The following is a 27790-nucleotide window of genomic DNA, read 5'->3' as shown; positions in this document are numbered from 1 at the left end:
TTATTCCTAAGAATTAGAATGGAGTTGAGCTGGAACCTCATCTGGTCTCCTGAGCAGTGAGAACTATACTGGCTGCCATTGCTGATCTCTAGTAAAACTCAAATTGCCTGGCTGTCAAATTGCTTTAATGGTTTCAGTACTTTCTGAGCCAGTGAGCAAGTAATAACATGTAGATCAGAATGCTACATATAAATGGGCTTCAATCATGAAACACATCCAATATCAAGCTAGATATATAGAAATGTGCGGACTTTCAAGGTGACCATTTTACTAAAACATTTTATAAAAGTGTAAAATCCTGCATAATAATAATAAGAAATAATAGTAATATTGCATTAAAAGATATCTTAACATAAGACAATATTAGTCCAGAACTGAGGCTAATATATGGTGAAAGATAGACAGATACTCTCAATGGCCCGGATTCACGTAGCTCCGCGCATTTTTACGGTGTCGTAGCGTATCGTATTTACGCTACGCCGCCGTAAGTCAGAGAGGCAAGTGCTGTATTCACAAAGCACTTGCCTCCTAAGTTACGGCGGCGTAGCTTAAATGGGGCCGGCGTAAGCACGCCTAATTCAAATGAGGATGAGGGGGCGTGTTTTTTGTAAATGTTTGGTGACCCGACGTGATTGACGTTTTTTACAAATGGCGCATGCGCCGTCCGTGTACATATCCCAGTGTGCATTGCTCCAAATTACGCCGCAAGGACGTCATTGGTTTCAACGTGAACGTAAATTACGTCCAGCCCCATTCACGGACGACTTACGCAAACAACGTAAAATTTTCAAATTTCGACGCGGGAACGACGGCCATACTTAACATTGGCTACGCCACCTAGGGGGCAGGTTTATCTTTACGCAGGGTATCTCTTACGGAAACGGCGTATCTTTACTGCGACGGGCAAGCGTACGTTCGTGAATCGGCGTATCTAGTCATTTACATATTCTACGCCGAAATCAACGGAAGCGCCACCTAGCGGCCAGCTAAAAAATTACACCCTAAGATACGACGGCGCAGACCGTCGTATCTTAGCTAGGTTTAAGTGTATCTCAGTTTGAGCATACACTTAAACTTACGACGGGCTTAGATTCCGAGTTACGGCGGCGTATCTAGTGATACGCCGGCGTAACTCTTTGTGAATCTGGCCCAATGTGTTTTCTGGTGAATATCCAGTTCTTTAGGAGTATAACGGTTGTAAAGAGGATGATGTCAACATTGGGGAGCTCCCCATAAGGAAAAGTGTCAGGACCCATAGAACAGATGCACAACGACCAAACTGGAGAGGGAAACTGGTTCTGCGGCCAGATAGAAAGCAGCTTGGTGCATCATGATTGCTTAAACTTCATCCATGAAATAGTGGTGAAGCAAATAACACTGGCAGAAAAGAGGGCCAAACATGTGGTCAACTAATTATTGACATTGAAGAAAGGATGTAAAACGATTGCAGCAGTAGCTATTGAACTTGGCCACTGTAAGGAGTTTTAGGAACACTTGGGTAGTATACAGTCCAGTTATATTAGTGGAGCTTAAGTTTTCAAGGACTCATGGTGTACTAGTGAGATCATCCAACAGAAGGTCGTTGTCTAATGAACGAAGGTCAAAGATCTAGATCTTAAGAAGTAACCATATAGGTATTTTAGCCCATGGGAAATGTTGCAAAGAGAAAATACCTGAAGAGTAATGCGAGGGAAGTGTTATTCATCTGATTATGTTGAGGTGGTAGAAGAGTGTAGATCAGGTGTGGTAGCCTATATGTTTTATGCAATGACAGGTCACCTTTAAGCCATAAGAATACCATGCATATCAATGATCTTGAAGAGAGCGTTGAATGCAAGTCGGTAGACATTGTCCTTTTTTCACCCTGATAGATGTACTCCGCACATTTAGAAATCTGTTTATGAAACTTAAGTTGGTCATACACTAGTCGTTTTTTGAACAACCGTTCATATGAATGTACAAAATCTCTCAGTGCATTTGATGACCTCTCAATGTCATTCGAAAGTGCATACAATTTTTAAATATTTTGCTTTTAAAATTCAGTTTTGGAATGAATATATTTTTATAAAATAGAACATACATTATGTTCCAAAATCCTATGCTGTTTTAGAATTTGATAACCACTGCACTTGATGGCCCATTGGTCTGTAATTTATTATTTTTGCACATTTCTCCTTTCTTCACATGGAAAAAAATTCTAAGTAAATGTTGAAATCACATTGCCCTTCAGTCACATTTAAAGTGGCACTGAATAATGACAGAGAATAAATGTGTGAATCTGAGTTTGGTTGCTGTTGGCCAATAAAGAACATTTTTAAGCTGGAAAGTTTATATACCTATAAAGCAAGGCGTGTAAAGACAGTTTATTTGACAGACTGCATGGCATGTTATTTTGACTGTCCTGCAATTCCATTAACTCAGAGGATGGAACATTTGAACATTATTAAGTCTACAACCCAAACTTCAGTACAGATACATGACTTTTATTTTAGAAATGTTTGGTCTGAAATTTAGTTTGTCTAAATGTGAGCCTGCCAGGGAAATGAACTTCTAAAAGGAACTATATCTAAATGTACTATCTTTTCCTAAGAAAAATATGAAAAATTGGCTGTTATGGTGACTTTGTGACTTCCATGCATTGGCCAAGTGGCACTTCTGAGGCTACAAAGGACCCCACTCTACCTCCCTCCCCTTTTCAGTTGAAATTTGCATTGTATGGATTGTATAAGTAACTATTGGTTTGATTTACTAAAACTAGAGAGTGCAAACTCTGGTGAAACTGCACAAAAACCTTTCAGCTTACAGTTTTTTTTTTGGTTAAAGCTAAATTGAACAAGCTGAAGTTAGAAGCTGATTGGCCACCGTACACAGCTACCCTAGATTTTGCACTCTCCAATTTTAGTAATGCAACCCCTAGGTGTATAATAAAGTGTACGTAAAGCCAAAAATGTTTTGTTTGTGTTTTATATGGAGAGGGCAACAAGAGGTTAGAACATCTCCCAGATTTGTATTGCTGTCGTTGTGCCTGTTGAGACATTCACTTTCTCACCTGCTTCCTGCTACAGTTATGGGTCTTTTCTTATGCATGCAGCCACCAGTGCTGCAGTCAATCAGATCCTAGGTGCTTCTATAAAAGGTTAGGTGATGCGTTGTTCAATGTTTGAGCAATGCATTACTGCATCCAAGCCAAATGTACCTCTGTGCCTTCTGAGACCTCTGCACCCCGTGCTTCACATTACTGTGATTCTTGTGCCTCCAATGATTTCTGCACACCTAAACCTTTTGTGACTCCTGCGCTCTGTTGCCTCCAACAAACCCTGTACTCCTGTGCCTTCAGAGACTTGGTGACCCTTGTGTACTCCCGTAACCCCCTGTCACCCTTCTATTAATGTGCCGCCAAAGTTTTTTAGACCCTGTGCACTAGTGTGACCCCAGTGACTTCTGTGTCGCTGGTGGTCTTCAGTGATTCCTTTGTCTCTGATGACCCCTAAACACTCCTGTGTCTTCAGTGATTCCTGTGTCTCTGGTGACCCCAGCTCTCTTGAGTCCCCAGTTACTTCTGTGTTTTTGGTGATCTCAGTGTCTCCAGTGACCCAGCACTCCTGAGTCTCAAGTTACTCTTATGTCCTTGGTGACCCCAGCATCTCTCTTGACCTCAGCCCTCCTATATGTCTTCTGTGACTCCTGTGTCCTTGGGGACTCCTGAGTTATCCTGTGACTCCACAGTATCTGGTCTCACACAATGACCTCAGAGAATCCTGTGACTCCATTGCACCGTAGGCACCTCTGTGTCACCTGTGTCTTTATTCAGTCTTAGATATGCTAATGTATTTCTGGACTGACCCTCTCCCAGTGGATGCGTGTAAGAGGGTTGTGTTAATGCTGGTTCAGTGAGTTAGAGGCTGGCCCAGGCTGGTGGAAAAGGTTAGGTTATGTGTGCTCAGTTTCTGGACTTTTTGGTCCCAGCCAGCCCACCTTTGATATAAAAAGGGGGAAGGCAAAGGTCCAGGGCTATTGGTCGGTTCTGTTCCCGCTCTCAGCTCGTGATACTGGGATTGCTGCGCCTTGAAGTCTACTGAAGGCACCAGGATTTTTGGAAGACATCCAAACTGTGGAGAGTACCGGCATGGACTATCACCTCATGGAGATATGCCTGGACAGCCACACAACTGTAGTTAGGGTTAGGCATTGCACATTGTTCATATTGAACTGTAATGTTGAAGTCTCTACAGTAAAGTTACATTAACTGTTTTAAGCCTGGTCTGACGTTATTCAAAGGGGTGCATGTGGGTTCTGGTGTATAGAAAGAACCAGGGTCTGTAAGGCACAAAATGGGTATGAAGTAACACCATTACAAAAGAGTTAACTCCGTAAAACAAGAAAGAAGGAGCACATGGAAGGACAACCCTTGTTAAAAAAAATAAGAAAAATTCCCAGCTCACTTACCAACCAGCCTGCAACAAACTGAATTGTCCTGCCTAGTGTTAAAACCAGGTGTTTCGTTTGCACACATTCGCAAATATATGCACCACTTCACGGTACCCTAATGCACTGCAGTCCTTACTCTATTAAATTTGAGAGTCTCCAAAGTTAGGGTGCTGTGAAGTGGCCCTGCAGCTTACGAATATATTTGCAAATGTGTGCAAACTAAATCCCTGGTTTTAACGTGAATTGTTAGACACTACAATTCAATTTGTTGTAGGCTGGTTGGTAACTGAGCTGGGAATTTTTCTTAGTTTTTGACAAGGGTCATACCTTCCATGTGTTTCCTGCTGCAAATGCCAGTTATGGGTTAGGGTGGTTGCCACTTGTCTGTAAGGAAGAAGGAGTATAGTTGCCAAGAGTAACCAAGCACAAGTTCAAGACGCCAAGCGACCTGTCGTTAGGCATGGTACTCGGTAAAGTGAGGGGGTCAATATGCTGGCTCCCTCCCTAGTGGTCGGTATCCAATAGCAACCAGATCCAAACCCATGTTACAGAGATCTATGGCCTGGTGATGAGGTACGGGAAGGAAGGAGTTAATGAGCATGCATGAGGTCTCGGCAGGACCCCATTCTGTTCATGGCAGTGAGGTGACTGGACTTGTGGAATAGGCATGGGCTGAGCATGTCCCTCCTAATGCAACATCTACTAAAGTTACAGGCCCGGATTCTCGTACGAGTTACGCCGGCGTATCTCCAGATACGCCGTCGTAACTCTGAGTCCGAGCCGTCGTATCTTGGCGCCTGATTCAAAGAATCATATACGCCAAAATATCACTAAGATACAACCAGCGTAAGTCTCTTACGCCGTCGTATCTTAACTGCATATTTACGCTGGCCGCTAGGGGCGTGTACGCTGATTTACGCCTAGAAATATGTAAATCAGCTAGATACGCCAGTTCACGAACGTGCATGGGGCTGTGCGTCATTTACGTTCACGTCGAAAGCATTGGCTTCTTACGTGTTAATTTGGAACATGCGCACTGGGATACTTTCACGGACGGCGCCGTTCGTAAAAAGCGTAATTTACTTGGGGTCACATAAAATTTACATAACACACACCCACATCTACCACATTCGAATTAGGCGGGCTTACGCCGGCCTATTTACGCTACGCCGCCGCAACTTTGGTTTGAGAATATGGCGCTTGCCTGTCAAAGTTGCGGAGGCGTAAGGTAAATAGAATAAGTTACGCACGCACAAAGATGCGCGCTTCTACGTGAATCCGGTCCACAGTGTGTATTGACATGGAACAAAACCCTTCACATAGGAACTCTGTGTGTTTTACTACTGCACATAGTAAAAGCTCATCTCTAGGTCGATGAACTGCCTTAATGTTAGAATGGTCTCATTCTCTGCCTGCTCCACGCGAAAGGTACCCACGTGTGCAGAGCCCACCCACATGGGAACCCCTGTCTGTGACACTCTCTCTATTTAAGCTTTTGACCACTGTCAGAACAGGAAAACTCAAACTTTTGATTAGAGGCCATCTCCCTCACTTTCAAGGGATTTACTATTCTATTTGTGTGTACAGGACAGGAAGTCAGGGAAAATCTTCCTAATTGGATACAAACCAATTTCCTACTCTAACCAAAATGAAAAAAATGATTTGACTTTAGGTATACATTAAATCTTCTCTTTTGTAGTTCTCTCTCATGGTATATGTCTCCTGATGCAGAGCCGCTGACATTTCAGATACTGACTCCCATCCTGTTATTGACAGAAGTCTGATTATCTGTCTATCTATTCATCTATCATTACATTTCCAGGGATTTTTTAAGTGTACATACAATGGTATACACTACAGATATTTTGTCTTTATGGTTTAAGAAGATAGAAAGGTACTATTGCAATACTAGAGTGTAAACTTCTAAAGTTTTTTTTTTAGAAGCATGGAATGTACATGTTTGTTGTAATTTTATCTTAATATTTACTGCTGCTGTTTTTCTTATTGCATCAGCTTTGACTTTGTGTCAACATGTGTTTTAGCTTCTAGTTTTGTTTCTAATTTAATTTCAAGAGGCATGCATGCTTTGGTTTCAATCACTGTAATGTAAAGTAGAAAAAGAACATGCTTTCCCCCAAAAGTAAATAAATAAAACACATACAGGAAGATATTTTCTGATGTACAAAGTATGCACTTCTTTATATTAGGTCTGTTACTGTTCGATTAATCGTTTTTTTTTAAATTGATTAATCGACTAATTTTGATTAATTATAACGCACATACAGATCCAACTACTTTTAGCTGATCTCCTTGCAGGCTGATTCCCAGTGCAGCTACCAACCACTGGAAAAATGGATAGCAGGATACAAAAAACACACAAAGGCAGCGCTTGATGGGAAAAGCATTAAAACTTTTATAGTCTTCAAGTAGGTAACAAAATATATATTGCACTGGAGATAAAATCGATGTAGCTACATAAACTGTAAAAATGGTGCGAGTAATACCAAAGGGTACCAAAAGCAGTCATAAAAACTTATAGCGAAGTATGATACTGGTATAAAAATGTGTACAACAATACCACTGCTGAATGCAAGATGAGGAGAGGTTAACATCAGTCCGTCGGCATGTAGATGTCCCATGAAGGGAACTATCACAACTCCCAGTGGATGGCTGTAGAATCCCAGGTTGATAGAGGGAAGTGATAGAGGGAGTGATAGAGGGAAGTGTAACAGCCCTTGCGTGTGGCAGATAGTAAAGTCCCGCCGGTATGCAGATATGAAGACACAGCAAAGGAGCCCTTCAGATGGACACGGCAAGCCCTGCCGGTGTCCGTGATGTTACTGGATCTCCGATGGAACTCCCTGAAGGCCCAGAAGCCGGCGGAGAGGTGAGTACCAATCAAAAGAATTTTAATCGATCAAAAAGATTTTGATCGATCAAAAAAATTAAAGATTAATCGATTAAATAAAAGTTAATTTGCACAGCCCTACTTTATATAGAGAATAATGATATCATGTCTTGAGATAGCAAGTCATGTTTTTGAAGTTCCATGATCATGATGTGACAAAGATGCTGCTTAAAGGGGTTGTAAAGGTTTGTTTTTTATTTTCTAAATAGGTTCCTTTAAACTAGTGCATTGTTGGTTCACTTACCTTTTCCTTCGATTTCCCTTCTAAATGTTTTTTTTCTTTGTCTGAATTTCTCACTTCCTGTTCCTCCTCAGTAAGCTGTTCTGGCTGACTAACCCCCAGCCAGAACGGCTCGGATGATGGGGGCAGCTTACTGAGGAGGAACAGGAAGTGAGAAATTCAAACAAAGAAAAAAAACATTTAGAAGGGAAATCAAAGTGAACCAACAATGCACTAGCTTAAAGGAACCTATTTCGAAAATAAAAAACAAACCTTTACAACCCCTTTAAAGCTTTTATGTGGTAGATATCCAGTAGCTCACATACACAGTTCTGACTCCGGCAGACTTCTACACATTATTTTATTATTTTAGGAACTATTTGCAAAAGTGGTAATTTGCCTGACAAGAATATTGCGTTTCTGGTGTCTTCATGCATAATTATTTTAGTGTCCAAGGGGCCTCTTGTACTTCTACGATCCATGGGGCTCCATGATGCAGACCTCTCGTGGTCATGTTGTGTCCTGTGCTCTCTTCTTTCCTTACCTCCTATGAGGCCGCCAATCACACGTTGTAGCTGGCAGAGAAGGAAAGCCTCCAGATGACTAGTCTTTATTTTTAAAGTGAGTTGGTAGGCAGGTGTTGGGCTATAGTAAACAGCACTTTCCTTGGAGGGGTTTTGGTATGTTCCTTGAAAGTCCCCACAGATATCCAGCTGCTGGGGGGAGACTGTTCTGAGGAGCTGACAAAAGAGACACCCAGTAATTGGAAACCTATTCTTTCTGTCTTTAATGCTACTCCTACTCTCTCCCTCACCAGCGGGGGCTCTGTCCCTAACTTACTCCCACTGTGCAGGTGCACTGAACGATGTAGAGCTTTTTATTTAGGACCTCTGTGTCAAGATGGCTGCCCAACTCTTGCAAGATTATGCTGTCCCCTTCAAGATTTTTAACTGGAGCTCATAGCAGAGGACAAATTAGTCCTCAATGATGTCCTGCAAGCCTGAAGAAATAGCACAGTGCCACTTTCAGGTTAGCAGATATTCTGCAGCCCTGTTTACAAGTTGACAGGGATTCTTTATTATATTTTTATAAAATTGTCCCTTTAGTGCTCATGCTGCTTCTATATGTAGCACTACCTCCGGAGGAGCTGCTGGTCCAGGCCCCTCTCACTGACCTGGCAGCCGGAGTATCACTCGAACACTTGTAGGATAAAGTCCTTGCCACAGACCCTCCTGAATGGACTTCAGGGAGATGCCTCTGCCACGGGCCCTCTCTGGTTGCAGTTACGGAGGTAATCCTCCTTAGGTGAATTACGCCTGGATCTCCTTCTTAATGTCGCCTAGGTACCGACTGACAGGTGATCAATCCTTCAGTGTCCGGCTACCTTGATCCCCGGTGGTTTGTCGAGACCCTTTTGGATCACCAGCCTCTCATTGGCGCTCCTCAGATGGACTTCTCACCGAACAGCAATACTGCTTGGGATCCTCAAAGGTGGGAACCCAGTCGATCACTGGGTCCCCGTCGCTGCTCAGATGTTCCGGGCCAACATAGCCCCAGAATCAGAAACACCGTGTGGCATGCACGCCCCGGCCAGGTAGGCCATAACGCCGGGGCGCCGTGATGTGGCCACCCTGAAGGTGGGTGCCACACTGGACAAAGAAGACACAGAACCAATGGCGTCTGCCCCATAAATACCCTCCCCCAGCATGCACAGCGAGGCTAAACCCTCCTGATTGGCTGCTGGGGAAGAGCACCCAAACCTCCACTGCTGCCATCTATTGCACAGGGGTGGGTAGAGCACCCCAGCACAACAGAATGAGCCCACAGCACAGCCAAGCTGAGACAGAGACCCTGTTTTAAGCATAGCAATTTGGATCAGAGTTTAACTACACTCTGATCTCCCTTTAAATTTAAATAGCACCGGTACTTAAAGTAACCAGGCGCTACATATATTTTGGAAAACTGAGGGATTAAAGACAAAGGAGGTGCCTGTTCATGCAAAATGGACACCCATAAAATATATGTTCATATATAACCAGCCAAAACAGAGTGGAGAAGTGATAAAATCCTGTCCAGTTTTTACTCTAGTCTGGGACCCCAATGCATAGTTTTTCATCCATAAACTTATTACTGTCTGTGTCTTCATATCTCATTGACAAATCCTCCCCTCCTTTCATGTCATGCCGTCATAAGTAAACTGAGATCGCATCTTCTTAAACATGGTGAAGGACAGCGAAAGTATGTGACAAAAGTATTTTCTCAAATCTCTTTATACCTATAAAAAAATTGTATTAGCTGAAGTTGGTATTTAAATCCAATTCCCTGGCATAATTGGAGCAACACAGTGGCTAAGTGATTGGCACCTCCACCTGGCAGCACTAGGGTCGTTGGTTCACATCCCAACTATGGCACAACCTGCCTGGAATTTGCATGTTCTCCATGTTCCTGGGTGGCTTTCCTCTGGTTCCTCTGGTTTTCTCCCACAGCTCAAGACATGCTGATAAGCTTTTTAGCTCCTGTCTAAATAAGCCCTAGTGTGTGAATGTCAGTTAGGGACTTTAGATCGTAAGCTCATTGAGGGCAGGGACTGATGTGAATTTACTATCCTTCGCCTACTTGTTGGGCCAATTTTTCGCCTCTTGTTTTTTTCCCGGGCATTCTATTTTGTGCATAGCCACTCTCACTACCCCCGGTCAGGCTTTGCTGTTAAATATAGCATAGCAGGGCTTTCGTGATAGCCCCCTTAAATTTTGTCCTGGCTCGTTGGCCCACATTGTATGTACCATGGTCGACCTCTGGTGCTGTTTTGATTACTGTATTTTTGTTCTATGAATCTTTTGGATTTCGTATTGCCTGTTCCCTAGGCACCTGATTGCTGTGGGTTTTACTTTCACTCGTCTCCCTAGTGGAATTATGATATGTAAACAAAACAACGAAACAAAAAATAAGTTGCGCAAAAAGTGTCACCAAATACAGTAGTAAAAAATAATAATTTCTCAGTGACAGCTGCACTCACAAAATGTCCACATAAACATTATACATATTAATGTAAATGAAAAATGTGTTGCACTATCAATATAAAGTGCATACATTTATAACAATTAATCAATCAAGTAAAATTTTCATATATATCAAAAACTATTAAACATTCATAAATGATTCAGTGAAATTCATCAGAAAAAATAAGTGCTTTTGTGCAAAAAGTTCATTTTAATACTTGTGTATCAACAAAAACCCATATTTCAGTGTGGATAGCAAATTCATCTCACCCAAAAATGCACACGCAGCTCTGGAGCCACTTACCAGCTACTCTGACCCCAAGATTGGGGTCTGGCTGCACTTTATCCCAGTATCACCTTGGGATGGATGGATATCAGGAGCCATTATTCCAGGATGGATTACCATACAACTAGGATATTCAACAATGGACTCAGCAGGGGAGAGACAAATGAGGAACACATAGTTGGCTCGATCAAGTGCCTAAAGTTTACATATTAATTACCAGGGGTCAAGTCCCGGGGAAAAAAGTGTGGGAACTCCCACCCAAGATCCACTCCCCCACCAAAAAAAAAAAAAATTATACGCTCATATGCATAATTACTAAACCGCATGTTTTTTTTTCTTCGATCCACTGTACCTTAGTAATCCTTTATGTTACTGGCCGCTTTCTGTATATGGATTCATCAGGTAGCGTATTCCGTCACTTCCTCGGCTTCTTTCTAAATCTCACGATAACTCGCGGCAGACCTCCGCAATGTCTCCTGGGAACAATGACAAAAGCTCCCAGCAGACATTGCGGCATCGAGGAAGTGACGGAATACCCGCACACTACCCGATGAATCCATATACAGGAAGTGGCCAGTAACATAAAGGATTACTAAGGTTCGCCTGCCCCTGACAGTGACTCGAGCTGGGCATAGCCACTTAGTGAAGGATTGGCTCGGGCGGCTCGGCTCCTCTTGGCTGCTCTAGTCCTGCAAAGGGAACTGAGTTCCTGCTGTGAAAAAACTGCAGGAACTCCGTTCCCATGCGTTCCCGCAGGACTTGAGCCCTGTTAACTACCTTGATATAAAATATAATTTTTCTTGTAATTCAGAGTAAAATAACTTTATAGAATTCATTCAAAAGTTTATTTCATTTTCTCAACAACGTATCTAGAGCATTTTTACAAAAACCTGGAGAAAGGTTGAGAGGGAATGTAAAGCTGTTCCCCATAGTCACCATTTACATCAAATTTTGTTTCCCTGGGAAAATAAAATAATCGGAAATGATCTGGCTATGATCTGCTTTCTTTTTTTTTATTTTTTATAAATAGGTCCCTAGATTCATACATTAAAATAAAATTTCTTTCACATATGGTTCATTAGTACAGAGATACTGGTTAATGTTTTTTAGAAAGATGACATGTGGGCTGGCTTTGTATTGTGCTGGTGGAGAACATGCTTGGAGTAGCCTTGTGTAACCTTTCTTTTCACCAGCAGCTGCTCGCACATCTGTACAGTAATGTGATGATAGGAGGCAGGAACATTTGTTTAAGTAAAAGATTTGTATTTTCCGAATCTTTATACATTTCTTGTTTAGTTAAAAAAAAGAAAATGCTGACTTGCCAGAAAATCAGCCGTGGCTGAATCCCTCACCCCAGGCTATTCATCATCTGGTGATGTCTACTATGATCTCATCCTGGTCACAAATGTACATAAAGTTACAATTGTTTGATATCACATTAATTTAATTGAAAGTCAGTGAAGGTTCTCATTTATCTAGGTCAAAGTGTAAATAGTGTAGTGGTTCCCCTCGTAAGGGCTGCTGAGTGTTGTGGTCCGTCCGTCACCCTGCCCAACCAAGCACACAGTTCTCATTCATCCTCAGGCAGAAAAACAGTCCTTGAACTTTGTTTTTGTTTTTTTATTGAGGGGATTTAACTTGGATGGGGATGGGATATTCATGAGATGCCCAATTGATTGCAAAAAAAGGAATATGGGACCAACTATATACACCTCTGGTATATACTTCTTTACTTCCAGCACAACTCTTGATTTCACTCTACAGCACTTTACTTGACTCTTGATCTCACTCTTCAGGACCACCTAACACTGATAGATAGGCCTGACACTGGCTCAGCCAGGCCCAAAGCGAAAATGTAAGTAACGTATTTATCGGCGTATACCGCGCACTTTTTTCCTCTTAAAATAAGGGGAAAATCATGGGTGTGCGATATACGCCGATGAAGAAATAATATGAATCCGTGCCACGGAAAACCCTTCAAATATGAGCTGCAGGAAGGACAGTGAAAAAAGAGACAGATACAGTGGCTGCCCCTACAAGAGTACCCCACCTAGGTGGGATATAGATATGAAAAAGAGAGTTAGTAGGTGGTGGCGCCGATACCCGCTTCCCGCGCTCAGTTTGAATGCCTGCACCGACATATACCGAGTGCAGTACACTCGGCTACATTCGGCCAGGCTCGGCTTCGCTCGTGCTCACGCATAAACGTCACAGAGCGTGAGCACGAGCGAAACCGAGCCTGGCCGAATGTAGCCGAGTGTACTGCACTCGGTATATGTCGGCGCAGGCATTGAAACTGAGCGCGGGAAGCGCCGATTCGACGTGGAGACAGCGCGGGAGAAGCCGGGAGGACACCACCGAAGCCGCAGACGGACGCCGGACCCGACGAGGCCGCCGATGGACGCCGCGCAAGACACCAAAACTGTAAGTACGAAAATGTTTTTTTTTTTACAGGAATTGCGAGTCCACATTAGGGGTGCGCGCTATACGCCGGAGCGCGCAATACCCCGATAGATACGGTAGTCCCAGTGCTAGCTGTCCACGTGGCTACTGAGTCCAATACCACGTCTTCAGGCCCTGCCAACCCTCCTGGCTGCAGCTGCCTGTCTCCACTGCTCATGCTACCACAGTCCACTCCACTGGCTCTGCACCCATCCCAGACTGCTTGCACCCAGTCCTCTCAGGCGTGCCTCTCAGACCTCCCGACTGTAAGACACTCACCAGCCCTCCTGGCTAAAACCTCTAGTTCCTTCCTGGAGACTTTGTCTGGCAGTACTCTCTTCTGCTGTCCTCTCCTTGCTCCCATGCTACCTGTCAAGGACACCTCCATGTGTCTTGAGAGGGTCCTGTCCACACCTGAGCCCCCCACCCCCCAGACTTGGGAGCTCCCTCAGAGGCTATGACAGCCTAGTACTCATATTCATCTTCCACCCAGACTACTCCTCCCCCGCTGGACTGACTCCGGGTATTTAAGGAGGCCTGCCCCCTGCCAATCCAGATTTGGGATTGGTCAGGGCTTCTTAGAACACCCCAGTCAGCTTCACCTCTCTTTTCCTCCTTCCTTTCCAGAAGATTCTAGAATGTTCTGTAAATAAGTGGGAGGTTTCAGTGATGCTGCCTGTGAGTCACCCAGCACTGCCTGAGTCACTCCCAACCCAGATCAAAAGAAACAGACAGGCTTGGCTGGCAGCCAAGCCTGGAAATTACCTACACTAACAAAAACCTAACCACTACCACTTCTAGCACACTAGAGGGTGCTGCACTAGTAACAAAGAAACTTAGAAGAGTGATGGCAGAAAAGAGACTACGTGGTCCATTGAGTCTCCTTTATTTATTTTTTCATTATTTATATATACATTTTTAAATAGGTCTTTGTTTATATGTCTGTCTATGTTTATACCAAGCATGGTTGAATTCACTTACTGTTGACTGACTTACTACCTTTGCTGGAAGTCTACCCCAAGCATTAATGAAGTACAGCCAAAGTTTATTTGGCTGTACTTCTCCTGTGGATCACAGGAATGCAGTTCGTTCTGCACTCCTGTGACCCATTTTCAGCAGAGAGCGGGCTGAAGCCCGCTGACAGCTGACGTCACAGAGCGGGTCCAGGCTCAGGAAAGATTGCGAACCACATGGTCAGGATCCTCCCACATGCCTGGACCGGCACCTAGCTCAGCCTCTCCATGAGCGGCTGAGAGGCTGAGCTGACCACTTTCACCCCCTCCACAGCTCATCGCTCCAGTGAGCACCGTGGAAGCAGAGCAGAAAGCCAGTGACTGACAGTCACCAGCTCTCTGCTCAGGGAGCTCTGGGAACCAAGTGATCGGCAGTGTTTGATCACTCGGTTCTCAGTCTTATAGCTGGTGGGGGACAGCTAGGTAAATATGATTAAAAAAACATTTGCAAATTCTATTTTAACTACTCTTTTGATAAAATAATACTCTAAGATTAGTTTTCAGCTTTACTCCTGCTAATTCGAGGTCATGTCCCCATGTTCGAGATTTTAACTTCATTTTGAAAAAAGTGGTACTTAGTCACATTCAACTGGACTTCTGTAATGCTTTGATTTACTTTGTACATACACTATATTACCAAAAGTATTGGGACGCCTTTACATGCACATGAACTTTAATGGCATCCCAGTCCCTTAGGGTTCAGCTTCAACTCTTCCGGGAAGGCTGTCCACAAGGTTTAGGAGTATGTCTATGGGATCATTCTTCCAGAAGCGCATTTGTGAGGTCATGCACTGATGTTGGACAGGAAGGCCTGACTCGCCAGGGTGGCTAATTGCACTGTCTGAAATGCATACAGTATATTCACTATAGGGTAGCATGTACAAATCTGTTTTGAAATACAATCACATAAAATAAGTACAATAAGAAAAAAGTATGAGTTATTTTTGGAAAAAAGTTAAAATGCAATTAGTAATGCAATTGCAATTAGTATGCCATCCATTTTATGCAACAACTGATTTAACTATAATATTTTTTTTGCTCTTAGGGGAATGTAATGGGCAGGATCACTTCAGTCAATGTCATAGAAGAAACTCTTAAAAACGTAACTTCTTCCTCAAAGAGGAAAATCAAGTCTACAAGTATGCCAGCAAGTAACCAACAATGTGCTCAGCTCTGCCAAGAAATGTCCTTAATAATGAGAGAGAAAAAACTTAACATGTGCAGTAAGTAGAAAGACCTTTCTGTTATCTGGTATTATGCTTCCGTATTTGATAAATTGAACTTTTGCCCATCCTACGGTAGGAATCTGGTTGCTGTGGAAGACAGAAATTTCACCGGATTAGTTGGTTGTTTGTTTTTTGTCAGAAAAACTTTATTAGGTTCGTACAAACATACAGGTTCCAGAACTAAACAGATATCCTCCAAATACCTCCATTGCATATGATTACAACAGTACAAACACTTAATTCCAGTCCAAAATTAATAAATTTGATACCTGCCGTTTAAAGTCCCACTTATCCCCCAAAGTGTAATACAAACAACTGCAAAAATTAGAAGACTAAATTCCATTGATGTGGATTACACAAGCATTTCAACAAATAACGTGCAGAGACCAGAAACACATTACCCCAGCAATCTATCCCCATCCACCCCATACTTTTTCAAATTTGAACAGGCATTCTCTATGGTAGACAACCCATTCATAGCTGAGAGTGGTGCCCATATGAGTCACCCATTCTCTATGGTAGACAGCCCATTCATAGCTGAGAGTGGTGCCCATATGAGTCACCCATTCTCTTTGGGTGGGAAGGGAAGCACCTTTCCAGTGAAGCAAAATTACTCTGTAAGCCTGAAACAGGGCCCTGGAGACTGCTACCTTAACAAATGCATCTGAGATTACGTCATCTAGCATACTTAATAAACAGCATTTGGGATCCAAGGGTATAGTACACTGAAATGCTTGATTAATGGTATAAAGTATAGATTCCCAGTATCTATGTAACTTTGGACAGCGCCATAGCACATGAATACAATCTCCATGGTCCCTGCTACATTTAGGACAGGCGGGGTCAGGGAGAAGTCCCATCTTGAACAATTTTTAAGAGGAGTATAATACTCGCAACAAAATGTATAGTTGGGAAAGACACTGAGAGGTATTTAAAGGGGTTGTAAAGGTTCATTTTTTATTTTCTAAATAGGTTCCTTTAAAGCGGGGGTTCACCCAAAAATCAACTTTCTGTCACTAGATCCAGCATGCTGCTGACATCTGCAGTATGCTGTATTTTTTTATTTTTTTTTGTACTTATTTTAGCAGTCTTTCTTCTCCGGCACCGAGCGGCGTATCCTTCCGGGTATAGGCGTTCCTAAATCAAGCGCAGTTGATTGACGGGCTTGGATAGCGCGTCACGCCTTCCGAAAATAGCCGACGTGACTCTCGCCAATTTACAGCGCCTGCGCAGTCAGCTCTACATGGCAGGCGCAGGCGCCGTATAGCGCCGTAGGCAGCCGAGAGTCACGTCGGCTATTTCCGGATGGCGTGACGCGCTATCCAAGCCCATCAATCAACTGCGCTTGATTTAGGAACGCCTACTCCCGAAGGATTCCCCGCTCGGAGCCGGAGAAGAAAGACCGCTAAAACGATAAGTACAAAAAAAAATCCAGCATACTGCAGATGTCAGCAGTATGCTAGATCGAGTGACAGAAAGTTGATTTTTGGGTGAACCTCCGCTTTAAGCTAGTGCATTGTTGGTTCACTTACCTTTTCATTCGTTTTCCCTTCTAAATGTTTTTTTTCTTTGTTTTCTTTGTCTGAATTTCTCACTTCCTGTTCATCATCAGTAAGCTGTTCTGGCTGACTACCCCCCAGTCAGATGATGGGGGCAAGCTTACTGAGGAGAAACATGAAGTGAGAAATTCAGAGAAAGAAAAAAAACATTTAGAAGGGAAATCGAAGGAAAAGGTAAGTGAACCAACAATGCACTAGCTTAAAGGAACCTATTTAGAAAATAAAAAACAAACCTTTACGACCCCTTTAAGGAACTATCATGCACCGCCTCCAATGCCATCTCCCATTGCTCGCTGTTCAATTCCCCCAGATCAGACTGCCACTGTTCCATTGTTTTGCAGCGATACGCTTCCAAATAAATATAGAGTAAGAATGCGTAGAGTAACACCTTTCTGTACATTACTACATTGCAACATACCAAAAATGAGGATTGGAGAAAGAGAAAAGTCTATCGATATGTTTTTTGGCGCGACTGCATGGTGCAGTTGTGCATAGTAGAAGTGCATAGCCTGCGGTATTCGATATATAGCTTGTAAAAATTAAAATAACAATTTCCTGCTCTAAAGATATGTTTTTCATGCGTAATGCCAAATGCACGCCATTTAGCGGCATACGAAAGCTTGGCCAACTCCGGGTAGCTGTAGTTGTTACAGATAGGGCTATAATGAGTAAAACCAGTCACCCCCCTGCATTTGTTTTTCTTTACACCATACCGTATGCTTTAAGTGATAAGTAGGCAAAATTCGATTAGAATTAGTAGAAGTGAACACATTTTAACTGGCCTACTGTGAACTTCCCATAAGTCACCACTCTCTCCTAGAGTTCTCCTGGTGCGAAAATCCTACCTTTAATGCTTAAGCCTCTTTAGGAAGAAGTATATGAATTTAAAAAAAACAGCTCTAAGCCTGAGAACCGAGCGATTACATGAACGCTGTTTGCTCAGTTCTCAGTGTGCTCAAAGTAGAGAGCGGTGACTGTCAGTCACTGTTTTACGCCCCACTCTTCTTGCGCTCACTGGAGCACCAATTTGGAGAGGGGACAGGCACAACTGTCTATCGAGCAGCTGGGTGGATCCCGACATAATGGTCGTGATCTTTTCAGAGCCTGGAGCAGCTCTGTACTTTGCCGCAATGCACACTGGGATATGTACACGGACGGCGCATGCGCCGTTCGTAAAAAACATCAATCACGTCGGGTCACCATTCATTTAAATAAAACACGCCCCCTCATCCTCATTTGAATTACGCGCGCTTACGCTGGCCCCATTTTCGCTACGCCGCCGTAACTTAGGAGGCAAGTGCTTTGAGAATACAGCACTTGCCTCTCAGACTTAAGGCGGCGTAGCGTAAATAGGATACGCTATGCCGCCTCAAAGATGCGGCGACCTACGTGAATCTGGCCCAAGATGTATGTAGTTCAAATCAGGAGGGTAGCTTAGGATGGCAATGTTGCTCCTCCATGGATACAGTGCATCCGGAAAGCATTCACAGCATTTCACTTTTTTCTCATTTTATTCCAAAATTTATTAAATTCATTATTTTCCCCAAAATTCTACATCAATACCCCATTATGACAATGTGGAAGCAGTTTGTTTGAGATCTTTGTAAACTTATTAAAAAAAATTGGAAAAAAAACATGTACGTAAGTATTTACAGCCTTTGCCATAACACTCAAAATTGAGCTCAGGTGCATCCTGTTTGCACTGATCATCCTTGAGATGTTTCTACAACTTTGAGTCCACCTGTGGTAAATTCAGTTGATTGGACATGATTTGAAAATTAACTCACCTGTCTATATAAGGTCTCACAATTACCAATGCATGTCAGAGCACAAACCAAGCCATGAAGTCCAAGGAATTGTCTGTAGACCTCCAAGACAGGAATGTATCGAAGCACAGATCTGGGGAAGGGCACAGAAATTTTTCTGCAGCATTGAGGGTCCCAATGAGCACAGTGGCCTCCATCATCTGTAAATGAAAGTAGTTTGGAATCACCAGGACTCTTCCTAGAACAGGCTGCCCGGCCAAATTGATCGATCAGGGGAGAAGGGCCTTAATTAAGTATTGAGTAGCTTTACCCTGTATACATTTGTGGGTGAGGCAGAGAGTCTTGAATGTCACCCGGTCCTGTACGGGCAGCCAGTGGAGGGACCTCAAGGCCGGGGAGATTGGTTCCCACGGCTTTTTACCAGTTACCAGTCTGGCTGCCGTGTTCTGGACGACTTGTAGACGTGTAATCTGGTATTTCGGTAGTCCTAAGTAGAGGGAATTTGCGTAGTCGAGTCATGAGTTGATGATTGTTCCAACCACTACTGCTGTGTCCTTTTTCGGGATGAAGGGGATGAGTCTACGTAGCATGCGGAGCAGACGATGAGAACCGCTGACGACTGATCCTATTTGTGCATCCATCGTCATGTCTGTGTCAAAGATGACTCCGAGACTTTTGACTTTATTGCTTGGCGCGATGGTTTGTCCGAGGATGGTGGGTGGTGTCCATGTGGTCCTGGAAATGGATTTCCTATTTGCGTGAAGGGTGAGTAGCTCTGTTTTGGATCCGTTGAGTTTGAGGGAGCTTTCAGTCATCCAATTGTCGATCAGTGTAAGGCACTTTCCTAGTTCATGAAATTGGTCTTTTTTGTTGGTGATTCGAAGGTACAGCTGCGTGTCATCCGCATAGGAGTGGTAGCGCAGGTCCTGTTTGCTGATGATTTTGAGGAGCGGGCGGATGTAGATGTTGAAGAGTACAGGTGAGAGGGGTGATCCTTGAGGAACTCCGCATGTAATAGTCCGTGTTTCTGATGTAAAACCTCCAAGTTTCACGGTCTGAGTGCGATTTTCTAGGAAAGATGCGAACCACGGTAGGGCCGAGTCAGAGACTCCTGCTACTTCTTTGAGTCGCATGAGCAATATGTTGTGGTCTACCGTGTCGAAGGCTGCACTAAGGTCCAGCAGCACAAGGAGACAGGATTCTCCGTCATCTGCTGCTTCGAGAGCGTCGTCCCATATCTTGAGGAGAGCCGTTTCTGTGCCGTGGCCTGGGCGAAAACCTGATTGTAGGGGATCTAGGAGTTTGTGGTCGTCCAGATGGGACTGAAGCTGTTGTACTACTGCTTTCTCCATGATCTTGGAGATGGTCTTCAGGCTTGTTACCGGTCTGCGATGGTTTGGGTCTTTGGGATCGAGGTTGGGTTTCTTTAGGAGGGGTTTTATTATGCCTTGCTTGAGGGTGCTCGGAACACTCCCTTCCCTGAACGATTGGTTTATGATGTGCGTTATGATGAGTGCCAGGATGTCCGTGCATTCTTTCAAGAGTTTTGTAGGGATGATGTCGTTTGGTGATGTGTTGTCTCGAAGGCTTCCGATTATGTTTTTTGTGGTGTCGATGGTAATTGGGACCAGCTCGAAATTCGTCGATCGTGGTTAGTGGTCACTCAGACAGAGCTCCAGAATTTCTCTGTGGAAAGAGGAGAACCTTCCAGAAGAACAACCATCTCTGCAGCACTCTAGCAATCAGGCCAGACGGAAGCCACTTTTCTGTAAAAGGCACATTACAGCCAACCTGTCTGAGGGACCATGAGAAACAAAATTCCCTAGTCTGATGAAACAAAGAATGAACTTTTTGGCCTGAATGGCAAGTGTCATGTCTGGAGGAAACCAGGCACTGCTCCTAACTTGCCAATACTATCCCGACAGTGAAGCATGGTGATGGCAACATAATGCTGTGGGGATGTTTTTCAGTGGCAGGAACTGGGAGGCTAGTCAGGATTGAGGGAAAGATGAATGCAGCAACGTACAGAGACATCATTGATGAAAACCTGCTCCAGATCGCTTTGGACCTCAGACTGGGGCAAAGGTTAATCTTCCAACAGGACAACGACCCTAAGCAACACAGCCAAGATAACAAAGGAGTGGCTGCGGGACAACTCTGTAAATATCCTTGAGTGGCCCAGACAGAGCCCAGACTTGAACCTGATTGAAAATCTCTGGAGTGATCTAAAAAATGGCTGTGCATCAACGCTCCCCATCCAACCTGATGGAGTTTGAGAGGTCCTGCAAAGAAGAATGGGAGAAACTGCCCAAAAATAGGTGTACCAAGCTTGTAGAATTATACTCAAAGACTTAAGGCTGTCATTGGTGCCCATGTGCTTCAACAAAGTATTGAGCAAAGGCTGTAAATATTAATGTACATATTAAAGTAATTTTTTTTCTGTTTTTATTTTTAATAAATTTGCAAAGATTTCAAACAAACTTCTTTCACATTGTCATTATGGGTATTGTTTGTAGAATTTTGAGGAAAATAAAGAATTTAATCCATTTTGGAATAAGTCTGTAACATAACAAGTGAGCAAAAAAGTGAAGCGCTGTGAATACTTTCCGGATGCACTGTATAACCTAAAGACACGAAAGCAAGATGAAAAGACAGTTCACTTGGCTAAACCCTTTTGAATTATTCTCTCCTTGTCTCCCGCTAAGAGTCTTATATCCACAGTGTTTTGTAAGGTATGCCTAAAATAGTATATGTCTGTACCAGCCTACTGACAGATGTTTCAATGCACTGCTCATTTCTAACAGGCAAAAAATAAAATGTTTGGCAAAACTCAAAAAGTATATTTTTATTGCAGCTGGAAGGAATGTTGGATAATTATGATTAAAGCGGAGCTTACGCAAAAGGGGAAGTTTCGCTTTTCCGCTTCCTCCCTCTCTCCTCTACCACATTTAGACACTTTTATTTTTTTTCTGGAGAGCAGGTATCTGGTTTTGACTGCTCCCACTTCCTAGGCGATTCGAAAATAAGTTTGAACCCCCACCCCCCTTTGCCCGTAGCCTTCTGGGACATGTCACAGGTCCCAGAAAACTGCGGAGACCATTCCAAAAGCACAGTGCGGCTTGCGCATGTACAGTGGGAATCCGGCTTTGAAGCCTCAAGGAATCACAGCCGGCTTCCCAGTGCCGGTCCAAGACATTGTGCTCCCTGGGACCAAGAATGAAATGCTGCCCCCCCCCCAAAAAAAAAATCACGCCAACCAAAAGGCCCCCACATTCATTATTTTATATCATGATAACTAAAGGGGATCCGTCATGGCTCTATACATGTATAAAGGAGTATAAATAGGACCTGTCATTACTCTTTACATGTAAAGGAATATGAAGAGGACCTGTCATGGCTCTATAAATGTATATAGGACTATAAAGAGTACTTGACATGGCTCTATACATGTATAAAGGAGTATAACAAGGGCCTGTCATGGCTCTATAGATGTATAAAGAGAACCTGTCATGGCTCTATAAATGTATATAGGAGTATAAAGAGGACCTGTCGTGGCTCTATACATGTATATAGAGGACCTATCGAGACTCTTTACATGTAAAGGAATATAAAGAGGACCTGCCATGGCTCTATAAATGTATATAGGAGTATAAAGAGGACCTGTCATGGCTCTATACATGTATAAAGGAGTATAACGAGGGCCTGTCATGGCTCTATAGATGTATAAAGAGGGCCTGTCATGGCTCTATACATGCATATAGGCGTATAAAAGGACCTGCCATGGCTCTATACATGTATCCAGGAGTATAAAGGGACCTGTGAATTGCCGGCGGCCACAATGTCTTTTGCGCAAACCAATCAATGTACGCTAATTGTGTTTTTTTTTTTTTGGTACCAAAAATATGTAGAAGAATACATATTGGCGTAAACTGAAGAAAATCGTTTATTTTTCTAAATTTTGGGGATATTTATTATAGCAAAAAGTAAAAATATATATATATTTATAGCACAAAAAATAAAAACCGCAGAGGTGATCAAATATCACCAAAAGAAAGTTCTATTTGTGGGGCAAAAGGACGTCAATTTTATTTGGGTAGCGGAGCTGGCAGAACGGGCTGGCGGGCATCAGTATGCTGCCCCCCTAAAAGTGCTGCCTGGTACCCATGGTACCACCCGGTCCCATCATAGGGCCGGCCCTGCGGCTTCCCTTAGTAAACCCGCTGGGGACCCGAAGACCTGCTGGGGTGAGGTTGGCGCTGGATCCCAGGACAGGTAAGTGTCCTTTTATTAAAAGTTATCGGCAACAGTATATGTAGCTGCTTACCTTTATTTTTTTGGGGGGCACTGAAGCTCCTCTTTAATTAGATTAATCCTTTATCAGTGCCCAAATCTTGGTGCACCTTGCTTTGTGCACTCGTCCAAACCATTTGGTGGAGGAGGGATTATAATGTGGGGTTGTTTTTCAGAGGTTGAACTGCACCCCTTAGTTCCAGTGAAGGGAACTCTCAAGGTGCCAGCATACCAAGATATTTTGGATAAGTTCATGCTCCCAAATTTGTGAGTACAGTATGGGACTGGCCCCTTTCTGTTATAACATGAAAGCAAAGTCCATAAAGACATGGATGAACGAGTTTGGGGTGGAAGAACTTAACTGGCCAGCACAGAGTCCTGACCTCAACCCGATAGAACAACAGTGGGATGAATTAGAGTGGAAACTGCGAGCCAGACCTTCTTGTCCAACATCAGTGCCTGACCTCAGAAATGTGCTTCTGGAAGAATGGTCAAACATTCCCATAGACACACTCCTAAACCTTGGGAACAGCCTTCCCAGAAGAGTTGAAGCTGTTGTAGCTGCAAAGGGTTTGCCAACTCAATATTGAACTCTACTGGCTAAGACTGGGATGCCACTAAAGTTCATGTGCGTGTAAAGGCAGGGCGCCCCCAATACTTTTGACAAAATAGTGTATGTTCTATTCTCCATGGTAAGAACTGGGAGAACTATTTGAGATAACACATGGGGTGTGCATGAAACACAGGACAGCTCTGAATTTCAGACAGGATCGACAGGTATTTTTTGCACTTATTGAGAAGATATAACAAAATGGTTTATGTAATAGATAAAAAAGAAGCGAACAAAAAAAGTTTATTTTTAGGTTTTGAATACACTTTGACTTGTTAAAAGGGTTGTAAAGACTTGTGTTTTTTCACCTTAATGCATCCTATGCATTAAGGTGAAAAAACACCTTGCACTGTCCGACCCCCCCAAGCCCCCGTTTGACTTACCTGAGCCCCGAACTTCCATGGGCGAGATCCCGTATCGTTCTCCCCATGGCTTCTCGGCTCTTCATTGGATAGATTGATAGCAGTGCAGCTATTGGCTCCAACTGCTGTGAATCAAATCCAATGACGTGGCCTCCCAGAGGGTGTTATCTATTGCGGAGAAGAGCTGCGAGAGGCGCCGTGGGACCCCAGAAGAGGATGTTCGGGGCCACTCTGTGCAAAAGGAACTGCACAGTGGGGGTAAGTATAAAAATGTTTGTTATTTTTATTTTTTTAAACGTGAACCTATAGTATCAGTATAGGATCACTAAAGACATTTTTATTTAAAAAAAACAACAACATGTTATACTTACCTCCACTGTGCAGCTCGTTTTGCACAGAGTGGCCCCGAACCTGGCCTTCTGGGGTCCCTCGGCGGCTGTCTTGGCTCCTCCCCGCAAGGACTCAACACTTTCATGCGAGCGTGCTTGCATGGTGTTGAGTGCTTGCAGGCTCGCTCCCGTGATACAGCCGGTGACCATAGCCGCTCACTGTATCACTCGGCCCCGCTCCCCGGCGTAATGCGTCACTGGATGTGATTGACAGCAGCGCAAGCCAATGGCTGCACTGTTTTCAATCAACCAATGAATGAGACGGGAAGACAGCCGAGAAGCCTGCTCATTCACTGCGCGGGACTTTCGAGGGGTCAGGTAAGTAATCGGGGGGGGGGGCTGGGGGGCACTAACACTCTGATGTTTTTTCACCTTAATGCATAGAATGCATTAAGGTGAAAAAACATTTACCTTTACAACCCCTTTTATCCCCCATATGTCTGCGTTAGCTCATAACAGTAGTTCTTTCCACAGATATGATAACATTGTTTATTTCCATATAGATATAGAAATAAATACTACTATAAATAGCTGTAATCTTTTTTCAAGCTTATCTTCCTATAGATGTAAAAGTGTGGTTTTGCATAAAAAATAAATTAGCAGCTCATTACAACAGTATACAGCAAATAAAATGCAAATGCAGTTCTTTACTGCCCAGGTTCGACAAGGTCCAGATAACAATGGTAATGAGATGCACAGCTTCTCCTCCTCACTATACAGTGCATGTTTCTGTGCCATATGTTGACTATCGGCATAAACAGTTGATTGGCCATTTTCTTCCAATTGGTACTGAACATCCCTGTAGTAAGCGGGCCTCCCCCACCCCTTTTATTGATCAAACATAAGGATTTATTTTTATACATCATATGCTAATAACCAGACCAATTATCATACGACAGTAGATGAGCTTTAATGCCCACATCTATTTTGTTCTATGATGTTATTTTTTATGAGAATTATAGATTGTAAACATTTTATCATTTGTGTTCTTTTTTATTTTAGCCTGTAGCATTGCATTAAAAGAACACATAAAATATAATACATAAAATGTAAAAACGCCCTTTTTCCTTCTGTTACATTATATTGCCTGTAGAGTTGGCATTGAAAATAAAATTATTTTTGCGAGACAAAACTGCCAAAAAAAAACTTGTTTGTTCCAGAAAAAAATATTACTTAGGTCAGGGTTTGACAAATTTGCTTGGAATCTAGGAGCCAGCTAAAAAAGTTAGGAGCCAGAAAACGCACCCCGTCCCGACGAGCTTGCGCGCAGAAGCGCATATGTAAACGGTGTTCAAACCACACATGTGAGGTATCGCCGCGATTGGTAGAGCGAGAGCAATAATTCTAGCCCTATTCCTTCTCTGTAACTCAAAACATGCAACCTGTAGATTTTTTTAAACGTCGCCTATGAAGATTTTAAAGGGTAAAAGTTTGTCGGCATTCCACGAGCGGACGCAATTTTGAAGCGTGACATGTTGGGTATTAATTCACTCGGCGTAACATTATCTTTCATAATATTAAAAAAAATGGGATAACTTTACTGTTGTCTTATTTTTTAATTAAAAAAAGTGTAATTTTTTCCCAAAAAATAAGACCGCTGCGCAAATACGGCGTGACAGAAAGTATTGCAACGATCGCGATTTTATTCTCTAGGGTGTTAGGATAAAAAATATATATAATGTTTGGGGGTTCTAATTAGAGGGAAGAAGATGGCAGTGAAAAATAGTGAAAAATGACATTAGAATTGCTGTTTAACTTGTAATGCTTAACTTGTAATACCAACAGCCACCACCAGATGGCGCCAGCTCACACATCTGGTGGTAATAACTTGTAATACCAATGGCTCACCACCAGATGGCGCCAGCTCACAAGCCAAGCCAAGTCGCCAGGACACCATTTCTAGTCGCCATGGCGACCTGGCGCCCGGGATTTGTCGAGCCCTGACTAAGGCCCCATACACACGAGATAAATTATCCGCGGACACGGTCCAGCGATGGAGTGTACACACCATCGCATTGAAATCCGCGCGGAAATCCTCTGGCGATGACGTGTCGCGCCGTCGCCGCGATTATGACGCGGCGACGGCGCGACGCTGTCATATAAGGAATTCCACGCATGCGTCAAATCATTACGATGCGTGCAGGGAATCCCTTCGGACGGATGGATCCGGTGAGTCTGTACAGACCAGCGGATCCATCCGTTGGAATGGATTCCAGCAGATGGATTTGTTGTGCATGTCAGCAAATATCCAATCTGCTGGAATCCATCCCAGAGGAGATTTCTCCGCGGAAAAAGATCCGCTGGCGTGTACACACCATAGGATCTATCCGCAGAAACCCATTTGCTGGGATTTATCTGCGGATGGATTCTATCGTGTGTAATATCGTGTGCCTTAGGTAATAGGCAATGAAAAAGGTATTGCAGAATCAGCAGGACTATCGCTGAAATGTAGAAATTGATCTAGGCCAGGCATGTCCAAAGTCCGGCCCGGGGGCCAATTGCGGCCCCCCTGGTGATTTAATATGGCCCCCCTGGGGATTTGGATATATATAGCCATTGCAGCCTCACATGTGCCCTGTGCCCTGGGGGCCACAAAAGATATATACTGTATTTATCTGCGCTGCCTCGGAGGGGACAGGACGTGCGCCATCAGATTAGATAAAGAGAATCTCCTGTTTACTCAGCGGCGTCTGTAATAGGAAGTCCCGTTTCCTGGGATGCCATTAGATGACTGTTCTGTTTATCATAGGCCACAAGTAAACAAGAAATTCGCCTGTTTGTAATCTGACGGCACTTGTCCTTCCCCCTCCCTGTCCCCTCCGAGGCTGCAGATGGGCATCAATTAGACTGCACTGATAGCAATGGTAAGGATGCATTCATGGCACATGTGAGGCTGCATTGATTGCAATGGTAAGACTGCATTCATGGCAATGATGAGGCTGCATTCATGGCAATGGTGAGGCTGCATTCATGGCAATGGTAAGCCTGTGCGTGTTATACGCTGATAAATACGGTATATCCAAATAACACGCCCCAGGCTCAACCTTAGTCCTGAGCAGCGCTCTGGGATTTGTTGGGGCCACAAAAGAGATATATACAGTATATCCAAATAACACGCCTGAGCTCATCTCTTCACCACACACAGCTACGAAGGCAAGAGAATTCTTGTTGGGCAGTGTATTAGTGCTCGGGCAAACACACGTAGATCAAATTTTAATGGTTCAAAGAATGTCAGGCAAAATGGTCGGCCCTCGAGCATGTTCTCTTCATCAAATGTGGCCCTCTTTGAAAA

General features: G+C 43.5%; 1 protein-coding gene across 1 annotated transcript in view; it reads left to right on the top strand.

Annotated features, from left to right (window-relative positions):
* Positions 1-27790, top strand: part of ANGPTL5 (angiopoietin like 5) — a 62414-nt gene that overhangs the window by 951 nt on the left and 33673 nt on the right. The window contains exon 2 of the mRNA XM_040340193.1: positions 15342-15519. Coding sequence (XP_040196127.1) covers positions 15342-15519 — 178 coding nt within the window. The remainder of the gene's footprint in view (positions 1-15341; positions 15520-27790) is intronic.

This window comes from Rana temporaria, chromosome 2, assembly GCF_905171775.1.
Source record: "Rana temporaria chromosome 2, aRanTem1.1, whole genome shotgun sequence".
NCBI lineage: Eukaryota > Metazoa > Chordata > Amphibia > Anura > Ranidae > Rana > Rana temporaria.
This window is presented reverse-complemented; position numbering and strand designations above follow the sequence as displayed.